Source organism: Lithobates pipiens, unplaced genomic scaffold (assembly GCF_037356315.1).
Source record: "Lithobates pipiens isolate NorthernLeopardFrog02 unplaced genomic scaffold, aLitPip1_a1.2 Scaffold_18, whole genome shotgun sequence".
NCBI classification, from domain to species: Eukaryota; Metazoa; Chordata; class Amphibia; order Anura; family Ranidae; genus Lithobates; species Lithobates pipiens.
Window position 1 is genome coordinate 273,107,981 of NW_027507758.1, and position 13,311 is coordinate 273,121,291.

Consider the following 13,311-nt stretch of genomic DNA (forward strand, 5'->3'; position numbering starts at 1 on the left):
CTCCTTCCCAGTGAGGAAGTGGAGAATTATACAGAAATACCTCAAATTTTGTGTTTCATGATTGATGCGATTTTGGATTCTGTCCAACAAGCATCTCGTTTATCTCTCCTGTTGGTACACATGCGAAGGGCCCTATGGCTAAAGAATTGGGCAGCTGAGCTATCGTGCAAGAAGCATTTGATTGGGTTCCCGTTTAAAGGGGAACGTCTGTTTGGAGAAGAATTAGACAAATTCGTCCAAAAAATTTCAGGGGGTAAATCTACTCTCCTTCCAGTCAAAAAGAGCAAAGGTCCGTCATTTAGGCGTTCTTTCTCTCCCATAGCATCAAGCTCTAAGCAGTGGTGACGGCCTTCTCAACCCTCCTCTACAGGGAAGGCTCAGGGCCGGGCCCAAGGGCAGAAAAAGACTTGGGGGCGGAAGCTTGCCAAGCAGAGCCCAAAAGCTTCCTTGTGAAGGGGCGCCCCCGCTCGGCCGAGTGGGGGGAAGGCTTCGGCAGTTTGCGGAAGCCTGGCGGGAAGAGATCCGGGACAAGTGGGTGATCTCTTCAGTATCTCTGGGCTACAAGCTAGATTTTCAGGAGATTCCACCTTCTCGCTTTCTAAGGTCAAGGATCCCCAGGGATCCAGTAAAGCAAAAACCGCTATTTCTGGTCTTAGATCACTTACTATCCCAAGGGGTGATAGTAGAAGTGGACCCAAAAGAACAGGGTTCAGGGTTTTACTTGAATCTCTTCACCGTTCCGAAGCCAAATGGAAGTGTCAGACCTATTCTGGATCTGAAGGATCTGAACCGGTTTTACTCATCCGGTCCTTCCGAATGCAGTCAATTCGCACTGTGGTTTCCTCCCTGCAAGGGGGAGAGTTTATGGCATCAATAGACATCAAGGATGCATATCTCCATGTGCCAATTTTTCACACACACCAAAGGTATCTAAGGTTCGCCGTAGAGCGGCGCCATTTTCAATTTGTGGCCTTGCCGTTCGGGCTCGCTACGGCCCCTCGAGTCTTCACAAAGATTCTGGACCCTCTCTTGGCAAACCTAAGAGCTCAGGGTATAGCGTCATGGCTTATCTAGACGACTTGCTTCTCATGGAGAAAACAGTAGCGTTCCTGAACCACAGTGTTTCCAGAACACTAGAACACCTGGAAAGCCTAGGTTGGATTATAAACCTAGAAAAGTCGTCCCTACAGCCTGCTACCAGGTTGGAATACCTGGGTATGTTTATCGACACTGCTCAGGGCAAGGTGTTTCTTCCAAGGCCAAAAGCCTTGGCCATCGGGGATCTGGTGCCCCTAATACTGGGCAGGAGATCTTCCCCCATCCGTATTCGGTTATGCATGAGACTGTTAGGGAAAATGGTTGCCTCCTTCGAGGCCGTTCCATTTGCCGAGTTCCACTCAAGGCATCTGCAAAGATGCATCCTTGCGGCTTGGAACAGGAAGCCCCAATCCTTGGATCTTCCTATGCGTCTGTCCCCAGGGACACGCAGGAGTCTCGTCTGGTGGTTACAAACCGAGAATTTTCTGAAAGGCAAAACCTTTCTTCCTCTTCCATGGAAGGTTATTATGACAGATGCCAGCCTGACAGGCTGGGGAGCAGTGTTAGAGGAGACGTGCTCGCAGGGGAAATGGTCTGCGATCGAGAAACTATTGCCCATAAATGTCTTGGAGATCCGGGCAGTTTATATGGCTCTCATAAGGTGGTCTTCCAGACTACGGGGTCTCCCTGTTTGGGTTCAGTCCGACAATGCCACAGCAGTGGCCTATATCAATCACCAGGGCGGTACCAGGAGTCTGGTAGCGCAAAAAGAGGTGAATCGCATACTTGTCTGGGCAGAAAAGCATCTTTCTGCAGTCTTCATTCCAGGAGTGGAAAATTGGCAGGCGGATTTTCTGAGCCACCAGCAGTTGTGCCCAGGAGAATGGGCTCTGAACCCCAACGTGTTTTTGGACATATGTCGCAGGTGGGGTACTCCAGACGTAGATCTGTTTGCGTCAGGGTTCAACAAAACTGGACAAATTCGTGTCAAGAACAAGAGATACACTTGCTCAGGGGTCAGATGCTCTGACAGTTCCCTGGGATCAGTACAATCTGATTTATGCCTTCCCCCCGTGCCCGCTTCTGTCGTGGTTCCTGGGAAGAGTCAAGAGGGAAATAAAGTCTTTCCTTTTGGTAGCCCCCCGGCTTGGCCCAGGCGACTGTGGTACACAGAGATCATGAAGTTGGCAGTAGGCAGACCATGGATCCTCCCTCTCTGGCCATATCTGCTCTCACAGGGTCCAATCTACCATCCTGCTTTACACAGTCTGAATTTGATGGTTTGGCTGCTGAGACCCACATTCTGTGAGACCGTGGGCTTTCAGGGCCAGTCCTTTCTACTCTGGTTAATGCCAGAAAGCCGGCCTCCATGCTTATTTAGTACAAAATCTAGAGGGCATATGTTTCCTGGTGTGAACTCAGAGAATGGCATCCTAGAAAGTATGTCATTAGCAGAATCTTGGCCTTTCTCCAGTCAGGCCTAGAAATGAATTTGGCCGTAAGCACTATCAAGGTGCAGATTTCGGCCTTGTCAGTATTTTTTCAGAAGCCACTTGCATAGCATTCCCTGGTGCGGGCTTTCATCCAGGGGGCTATGCAGATAAGGCCGCCAGTCAAACCTCCGGTATGCCCATGGTATCTAAATTTGGTTCTTTTGGCTTTGCAGGGGCAACCTTTTGAACTTTTGCATCTGGCTTCATTAGTTCTTTTGACCAAAAATTTGGTTTTCTTGGTAGCCATTTCTACGGCTAGAAGAGTGTCAGAACTAGCAGCTCTCTCCAGCAAAGAGCCGTATCTAATTGTTCATAAGGACCGGGTGGTCATGCACCCCAACAGGTCCTTTCTACCTAAGGTGGTTTCGGGATTCCATTTGAATCAAGATGTAATCCTACCATCCTTTTTTCCAGACCCACAGTCCACAGAAGAAGAATCTTTGCACACTTTGGATGTGGTTAGGGCAATCAGTATCTATCTTCAAGCAATGGCTCAGATAAGGAAAACTGATTGCTTATTTATTTTGCTGGAAGGCCCTAGGAAGGGCCAGGCGGCATCAAAATCCACCCTCTCAAGGTGGATCAGACAGATTATTTCTCAGGCCTATGGTGTTCTTTTTCAAGTGAAAGCGCACTCTACTAGGGCTGTAAGTGCTTCTTGGGCAGTGCATCACCAGGCCTCCCTGGCTCAGATCTGTAAGGCTGCAACTTGGTCATCAGTCCACACAATCACCAGATTCTATCAGGTGGATGTCAGAGTACAAGAGGATATCGCCTTTGGGCGCAGTGTACTGCAGGCTGCAGTTTAGGTCCTCCGGCCCATGGCAGTCTATAATTATGATCTGTGTCTCCCTCCCCTCAATCTGAGCATTGCTTTGGGACATCCCACTATGTAATGAGCTCCTGTGTCCCGTGATGTATGATCAAGAAAATAGGATTTTTATATTCAGCTTACCTGTAAAATCCTTTTCTTGGGAGTACACCATGGGACACAGGGCTCCCGCTCCTCTTGGGTTTTACATGGTTTCCTATTGCTTTGCTACAAAACTGAGGTGCCTCCCATATGGGAGGGGTTATATAGGGGAGGAATTCTCCTTAATTGGGGTTAACCAGTGTCCAGTCACCAGAGGTGCCTATATAACCCACTATGTAATGAGCTCCTGTGTCCCGTGATGTACTCTCAAGAAAAGGATTTTACAGGTAAGCTGTATATAAAAATCATATTATTATATTGCAGCTTACCGATTCTTAGATGTAATCACAGCATTCATTTTCTTTTTTAGGCTTTCTTTCCTTTATTTTCACCTAGTGATCCAGCCAATGAGTCTGTTGTTTTTCAACAGAACAAGCTGTGCTGCAGATGTAGCAGTTACAGCGTTGAGACAAACCATTTTAATCCTGACAGAGGTGCTTACAATGATCAGCTTTTATTTTATTCCCAAAATAAAATGAAAACTGTTGCTGCATCTGCCTAAAAATTGTTGATTGAGTTTAGATGACATGTGCTAGTGTATCTAAATCTGCTAATGCATCTAGTTCTCCCTTCCCCCCAGAATAACAACGCTGCTGTCCAAAGGTGCCCCTGTTCTCCTTCATCCAGAATGGAGCCCCTCTAATACAGAAGCTATGTTAATGGTTTTGATTTGAAATACTACAATAATAGTACTGCTATAGCTATGTTAGCTTTTCAGAAATCTGACTCTGATATATAAAGCACAGTATGCAGAGTGCAAAATAATCCTGTGCACATGGTATTCAGTACAGTGTGTGTAATTGTTTGTAATATATATGTACATGTTGTTTGCCAGGGGAAGCAGTCAAAGTACAAAATATGTAGATTTAAACTTTGTATTTTTCTAATAGATACTTTGCAAGGGACATTGCAATTTGCCAGGAAATCTTCACTAGAGCTTAGTAGACATGTGCAGAGTAAAATATTTTGTTTCGGAATTTCTTTTTCGTCCGAAAAAGTTATTTATTTAGTTACTCCCGTAATTTGTTTTTATTTATTTCGTTTTTCGTTCAAAAATTGCATTCGTCCGAAGATCCACATGAATTACGGTTGAATCTGTCTTTGAAGGCTTATGGTGTCTGTCGAATGTATAAAGAAGATTCGACGGAGCTAGTATATAGCATACTTCGTGTGAACTTTAGAACCCTGTTAAAGTCTATGGGACTCCAACGTTCAAAATCTAAAGTGCTAATTTTAAAGGCTAATATGCAAGTTACTGTCCTAAAAAGTGTATGGGGACCTGGGTCTTGCCCCAGGGGACATGTATCAATGCAAAAAAAAGTTTTAAAAACTGAAGTTTTTTCGGGAGCAGTGATTTTAATAATGATTAAAGTGAAACAATAAAAGTGTAATATTCCTTTAAATTATGTATCTGGGGGGTGTCTATAGTATGCCTGGGAAGGGGCACATGTTTCTGGTGCTTAGAACTGTCCCTGCACAAAGTGTCATTTATGCAGGAAAAAAAGTCTTTTAAAATCACTCGCAGCTATTATGAATTGTCGGCTCCGTAATACAGAGAACATTCATTGAAAGTCATTGATAAAAAAAAAAAAATTTTAAAAAGTGTGGGGGTCCCCCAAATTCAATTACCAGGCCCTCCAGGTCTGGTATGGACATTAAAGGGAACCCTGCATCAAATTAAAAAAAAATGTATGTGGGGTTTAACATTTGTTATATGCGCAAGGGGAAACCCGGGCTTCCCCGTGACGTATGGGTGACGTATGGGTGACCCCATCCCCCTCAGGCAGGTTTCCGTTATATCAGAGGGGGGCACCCATACGTCACGGGGAAGCCCGGGTTTCCCCTTGCGTCAGAGGGGGCGGGGTCAGGTGACGGGTGGCCCCGCCCTCCGCATATAACAAACGTCAGGCCGCCGGGATCCCTGCAGTGTCTCCCCTGTGGAGACAGAAGATGGATGAATTCGCTGCACTGGATCAGATCAACCATCGCTGGAGAGATATCATCCATCGCTGGATAGCAAGAGTGGATTACCACCGCTGGAATCTTTTTTTTATTTTTTTTTATTTTTATTAAAGGAATTTTTCAAAAGTGTGTTTGTCTTATTTAACAATTTTTTACACTTTCTTTGTGAAATGGTAGGGGTACCTTACCATTTCAAACGGGGGGATGGGATCTGGGGGTCCTCTTGTTAAAGGGGGCTTCCAGATTCTGATAAGCCTCCTGCCCGCAGACCCCCACAACCACCACTCAGGGTTGTGGGGATGGGGCCCTTCTCCACATCAACATGGGGACAAGGTGCTTTGAGGGGTCACAGACCCCCAAAGCATCCTCCCAATGTTGAGGATATGTGGCCTGGTATGGTTCAGGAGGGAGGGGGGCCGCTCTCTCGCCCCCCCCTCTTTTCCTGTGGCCTGCCAGGTTGCGTGCTCGGATAAAGGGTCTGGTATGGATTTTTAGGGGGACTCCCACGTCAATTTTTTTTTAATTTGACGTGGGGTTCCCTTTAATATCCATACCAGACCTGAAGGGCCTGGTAATTGAATTTGGGGGACCCCCACGCTTTTTTTAAAATGTATTTATTTATTTATTTTATCACTGACTTACAATGAGTGTTCTCTGTATTACGGAGCCGACAATTCATAATAGCTGCGAGTGATTTTAAAGGACTTTTTTTCCTGCATAAATGACACTTTGTGCAGGGACAGTTCTAAGCACCAGAAACATGTGCCCCTTCACAGGCATACTATAGACACCCCCCAGCTACGAAATTTAACGGAATATTACACTTTTATTGTTTCACTTTATTCATTATTAAAATCACTGCTCCGGAAAAAACGGCTGTTTTTAAAACTTTTTTTGCATTGATACATGTCCCCTGGAGCAGGACTTAGGTCCCCAAACACTTTTTAGAACAGTAACTTGCAGAATCTTTTCTCTCTGTCAAATCTTTTTTCTCTGTCGAATATTCTCTCTATATAATCTTGGACTAATAGAGGTAAGGTTAGGCACATTCAACCACAGGTTCTATAGACACAGATTGTTATTGTCAGAGTCACGTTGAATCTCCTATTCTATATTGAACTGTTGTAACAAGGAAAACGAAAATAAAGCATTTATTTATGTCGGATCTTTCGTTTTTCGGGTTCTGTGCTTTCGTTATCGTTTGTCAAAACGAAAATACCTGAAATTCGGACGAAAATGCATTCGGACGAAAACGAATGCACATGTCTAGAGCTTAGTGAATGAGGTTACAACTCTGCTGAATTACATCATGCAGTCATGTGCAGGAAGAAATCATTTTTATTTTCCTTGCACATAGTTGGGTATTTTTTGCAAAGTGAAAACCACGTTTATTAAGCTTTGGTGTAAATTCCACTTTCAAAGGGCAACTTTCCTTGCTAACTGAATAGCCTATTTGCACTTAATAAATCAACCTAATTGCCTCACAAGTAGTTGAAAAGGACAAGAGAACAGCATCCTCTAAATGCAGTATGCAAACGTATTTTAATAAAATAAAAGAATTTAAGATACACTCACAAGGGTGTGATTAAAATAGGCGTGTACTGTGGTATCATCCGCTACGAATTCTAGGTACAGGGAGACATCCAATCCTATTGTTCTAGATGTGTGCCCATGATCCTACCAATCCTCCGTCTCACAAGTAGTTGTGTGTTCACTTTTAAAATAAAAAAAGTAGTTGCTCTCACAACAGGAAATTAGCCTAAATATAAGAATATTACTACAGGAGCATCAACATATAAAAATGATCAGAAAATCATGTAAATGACAACATAGAAAAGCAAATAGGAAATCAATTTTTAGCCCTGGTTCACACTGGAGCGTTTTGGCATGCGCTTTGACATGTCAAAGCGCATGTCATATTGATGGCAATTGCCGTTAATGGCACCATCCTAATCGGTGCGACGCCGCATCTGTGGTGCTGCACTGATTTCAAAAAGTAGTTTCTATACTATTTTTTGCAATTTTGGGCTGCAATTTACATAGACATCTGTGCAGAAACCCAAACAGATGTCTTTGAAATCGCGGCCAAAATCGGGACTGACATGCGGGAGTGAAACTTCATTCCCGCAGCTCAGTGTGAACCTGGGCTAAAGGATATTTCTGTTTTCTGTTAACAGATACCTACCCAAAGTACAGTAATGATTACATTTAGACAAACAAAAACTAACTTGGAAGTTATTTGATTTGTTTAGCTTGCTGGTTTGTAGAGTGATTGCATTAGACTGTATTACACTAAAGGACTATACAGTAGTTTTACATGCATGTTGTATAAAATAGCTGTTTAACACAAATTTTCATAATGTTTAGCCTTTTAGCACCCATTTTTGAAATCTTAATCTAACTTAATTAACACAAGCTTTTATTTTTTAGAGTTAGCCATGAAAAAAACTGTAAAGGAGCCTGTAGAGGCAAAGAAAGGTAATAATGTTTAGCACTCTAAACATGTTTTCTGCATTTAGCAAATCTTTAAGGTATTGGTAAAAGAAAATGTTGTGTCCTTAATGAAATTATCAGATTTGTAATGGCTTCTAATAGCCTTAAGTTTTTCAGTAGATGGCTTTTATGTAGTCTTTAAATTTAAATAGATTGTTATATAATATTTAATAATATTTTATATAAATATACTATTTAATACTAAAATACTATTTTAAATGCCGATTGGCAACTTACTTCAATATAAAAACAAGAAGGCACATCAATATGACTGTAGCAGAGGTGTCCCAAAGTCATCTGGAGGTGGTATGGAGGGGCTCAGAGCTCAGGGGCTGGTGCAAACAGGGAAAAACCAGATGGAGCCAGCCGGAACATATGTAGCCAGCATGAAACGTGGAAGGAGCCACGAGAGAGCTAGGCTGGATGTGACATCAGTTGGAGACTGAGACTGCTGCAGGAAGTGGAGATGACACATTTCCAAGCATCCTCCTCGCTTCTTCCTCAAACCTTTGTTTCTTGAGGAAGAAGTGGATGCTAGGAAACGCATCACCACCCCTTCCAGCGACAGTTCTGGTTTCCCACTGACGTTACCACTGGCATGTCTCTCTCGTCGGCTCCATTCTTTTTAAGAGTTGTCAGAAGTAGTACACAGAGCTCTCAAGTGCTAATAATAAGCCTAGTGAGTGAATTAACACGTTGATTAGTAAGACAAGAGCTTACAAAATCTGTTGCAACTGTGCATAGTAACCAATCAGCTTCTAACATTGACAATAAAACATAGACACTGATTGGTTACTATGCACGGCTGCAACAGATTCTGTGTGCTTTAGAAAATGTGACCAAGAAAAGGCATACATCTCTTTCTTAATCTGTAGCTTTAAGCCCTGGTTCACATTGATGCAATTTGGCATGCGATTTGACTTGTCAAATCGCATGCCAAATTGGCAACAATTGCCGGCAATAGCAGCGGCAGATTGGTGTGACCCCGCATTTGCGTCACCACACCGATTCCCAAAAGGGGTGGGATTTCCATTGAGTTCATCTGTACTCACGAAATTTCATTCCCACAGTCAGTGTAAACCAAGGCTCACTGAGAGACCTTGCTGTTCTTAACTAGACACCACAACCTACCTAAAGCTGTACTGTACTGAATTTATGCCCATCCTTCTGCAATGTCCTTGAGCATGTAATATCACAGATCCATATGACAGATGCTGCTCAACATGCTTACGTTTTTTTGTCTCCTGTGGTGCAACTTTTGTGAACACCTCAAATAATTGTTTTGTTATGTGGGGAAGCAATAGGAATTAGCCCCGGCCAAACAATAAGAGCAGAAGTCTGGTCTTAGCTGTGACTGTTACATTTGTGATCTCTATACCAATGAAAATTCATAGTTTTAGTAAAGCCAGCTAATAATTTTTGCTTATGGAGCATATGTATCAAAAAGCACAGTACAATGGTGTAAAGTCATTTTACAACCTACTACAATTATATAAATATTCATAAAAATGCTATGAAAGAACTGAAAATTCTACAAAAATGTAACTTAATAATTAAAATAATACAGCCAGCCTCTCATTTTTCTAGGTAACTAGTTTGAAACCGTTAGCTTATAAATAAAAGTTGAATTTTTGCAGCCATATCATCAATGCCTCATAAATATAATTTATAAAAAAAGTGTACTTAGTAAGTTAATTGTGGAATTGAATTCCTCTGTTTTGAAGTTTTATATATAATGCGTATAGATACTACCCGTTTAACGACTAACCTGTTTAATGACCACTCTGACTTATGACCAGCTCTCCCCACCCAAACAACGTGATATACATCATTGTATTGTACAGTACAGTATAGAATTTTCTTTTGTATTCTGTACTTATGCAAATTAAAACAACGTTATTTAGCTGGAGTTTTGTGTTTAGATCTTCTTCACAATACAGTACAGTACAGTAGTTAAGAATGCTTTAAATATTGATTTCTTGTGACTCCTCATTTAAAGACCAATTTGTTTAATGACCTGGTCCTTGGAATGGAACCTATGAGGAGTACCTGTATGTGATACATGCTTATATCTGTATTTATTCACTTATGCCGCGTACACACGATCGGACTATCCGGCGGACTTTGCAGCGGAGGTCCGCAGGACTTTCCGAACAAGCGGACCTGCCCACACATGCCCGGACCTAGTCCGCCGGACAATCCGCCAGACTATGCATGCTCAGATGCTATGGACTTTGGGGGGCCCCCACGCCTTTTTTTTCGGCATAGGGCTTCCCCTTTAAATCCATACCAGGTGACTGGGCTAGTGAGGTGTCAATCTCGCCGATGGAGGTGGCGACATTCACTTCCTTCGTTAGTTCCGTCTACCTGGAGCCACGTTCAAAATGAACGGACTTTTCTCCATGTGTGGTTAAGTCCGTTCCTTTCAAAAGTCTAGTGGACTAGCACACAGATGGCGGATTGACTGCCGAGTCCAGCGGACAATTTTGAGTCAAAACTTCTTTCTAAGTCCCCCGGATCCCACACACGGGTTGGATCATGGGTACGCGGCATTAGATGTACTACAAAAAAAAACAGACCTGGAGGTCTGATATAAATATATAATAAATGTGTATATATATATATATATATATATATATATATATATATATATATATATATATATATATATATATATATATATATATATATATATATATACATATATATATTAGGCTTGTGCATTTTGTTTCGTAACTAATCGAAATTCGGCCGAATTTTGCATCTTTTGGACATTCGGATGCATCCAAATGTCCGAATAAAAAAATAACGAATAACAACGAATACGAAAGAAATATAGCGAATGAATTTGGTAATTCTTTAAAGATCTAATGAAACAAAAGGTCAGCTCAAAGTAAATCTTATAGTCCAATCAGCTAATTAATTTTGTGTCGGAGGTTGGATTACTGCCAAAGTGCATTCCTGAGAACTGAATTAGAAGGGTGATGTATTGTATTTGAGCCAAGGAGAAGAGACGTTGTCATTGTGTGTTTAACCACTTCCCGACCAGCGCACGACGATGTACGTCGACAGAATGGCACGGGCAGGCATATTGGCGTACATGTACGTCCAATATTCGTTGCCGCCGTGCCATCGGGAGCGTGCTGCCGGCGGCGCGCTCCCGCGCTGGTCGGGACCCCCGTGAGTCCGGTCGTGGGACCCGCGGACTCGATCGCCGTGGGAATCCCCGCGATCGTCTCACGGAGCAGCCGAATGGAGGAAATGCTGTATAAACAACATTTTTCCATTCTGCCTAGCAACTAGTGACGCTGATCTCTGCTCCATGTGATTGGAGCAGAGATCAGTGTACACTAAATGAAAGCCCAACCCCCCCACAGTTAGTAACACACCCCTAGGAACACTTAACCCCTACACTGCCACCCACTGGTTAACCCTTTCACTGCCAGTGTCATTTACACAGGAATCACTGCATTTATATAGCAGTGATTACTGTAAAAATGACAATGGTCCCAAAAATGTGTCAAAAATGTCCGATGGGTCCCCCACAATGTCGCAGTCACAATAAAAATCGCTGATCGCCGCCATTACTAGTAAAAAAAAAATAATAAAAAATTATTAATAAAAATGCTATAAAACTATCCCTATTTTGTAAACGCTATAACTTTTGCGCAAACCAATCAATAATCGCTTATTGCGATTTTTTTTACCAGAAAAAATGTAGAAGAATACGTATCGGCCTAAACTGAGGGAAAAAAATATTTTTTTATATATTTTTGGGGGATATTTATTATTACAAAAAGTAAAAAATAATGCGTTTTTTTCAAAATTATCGCTCTATTTTTGTTTATAGCGCAAAAAATAAAAACCGCAGGGGTGATCAAATACCACCAAAAGAAAGCTCTATTTGTGGGAAAAAAAGGACGTTAATTTTGTTTGGGAGCCACGTCACACGACCGCGCAATTGTCAGTTAAAGCGGCGCAGTGCCGAATCGCAAAAAGTGGTCTGGTCTTTGACCAGCAAATTGGTCCGGTCTGAAAGTGGTTAAAAGATTCAATAAACAAACGACTTTCCAAACTACGAATCATTATCACGAATGTCTATACATACATAAATAGCGAATTTCAACGAATACGAACAAATGAATTTGACACTCTACGAATAATAACGAATTATCCGAAAACGTATTAATGTAACATAACGAATATAACAGAACGAAATGATGTATTTTACGAATGACAACAAACCGAAACTAAATATATATATATATATATATATAAATATATATATATAATTTGTCTGACTCACTGACCACTAACTGATTATTATTATTATTATTATTTTTCAGAAAAGAAGCCTACACAGGAGCCAGCAGAAATCAAAAAAGGTATTTTTTGCTAATAGTACCTTTGAAATGTCCCTCAATTTATTTTAGACCTCATTGGCTAAACCAAATCCACATTTTATCTTGTGAGGGTTCAAAAGGCATAATTTATATTTTGCAGATTTCAATAAATGTACAACATAATATGCCACACACAACATATGTAGTATTTCTACAATCATTGGTTAACAGCTTTGGCTAACCCACATCCCCATTTAACTATTGAGAAAACAAAAAAATATTTTTTACTTTTCTCTTTTCTGATTCTGATAGAAGTAATATAATACACACAGCATACACAAACATTTTATAATTTTTTTTTTTTTTTTTTTTTTATCACAATAAAGTTTATTAGAAAGAATATAGTAGATACAGAAAGTAAATACATAATAGAAAATGTATGACAGTAAGGAAATTATGGACATTGAGATTGGTCTTGTAATTTTAGGGGTGTATCTTATGAATACATTCACATATGAAAAGGGGTTATAACAACTATTATATATGTATGAGGAAGGGTGCATATAATCATACCATTGCAGTGTACTAATCTGGGTAAAAAAAAGAAAAAAAGAAAATGGTTAAGTTGCTTGGGATAAAGGCTAAGAGTAAATACATCAAAGAAAGGCATGTATTGTTCATTGCGCCGAAACTTTCCCATTAAATTTCTGTTACAGGAAAAAAAAAAGAAGAAACAGTTAAGTTTACATATTATGTTATAAGATTACGATAAGTTTGTGTCTTGCAAAAATTTCGCCAGGGTTCCCACATTTGTCTGAATTGAATGATAGAGCCCTGTTTAATAGCAATAATTTCTTCCATATCGTAGATATGGTGTACTTTACGAAGCCAGTCTCCAACTGAGGGTAGAGAGCGTGAGTTCCAGTGTAGTGGGATCAAATTTTTGGCTGCATTGAGGAAATGTCTGGTCAAGGATTTTTTATATGTTCTATATGAAAGGTTGTTTATG

At 41.1% G+C, this 13,311-nt stretch overlaps 1 protein-coding gene across 50 annotated transcripts in view; it reads left to right on the top strand.

Annotated features, from left to right (window-relative positions):
- The window catches only part of TRDN (triadin), a 1,056,665-nt gene that overhangs the window by 648,951 nt on the left and 394,403 nt on the right, over window positions 1-13,311 (top strand). For all 50 annotated transcript variants that reach the window (XM_077486957.1, XM_077486959.1, XM_077486986.1 and 47 more), the window contains 2 exons: window positions 7,897-7,944; window positions 12,306-12,344. In XM_077486957.1, the coding sequence (XP_077343083.1) occupies window positions 7,897-7,944; window positions 12,306-12,344 (87 nt within the window). The remainder of the gene's footprint in view (window positions 1-7,896; window positions 7,945-12,305; window positions 12,345-13,311) is intronic.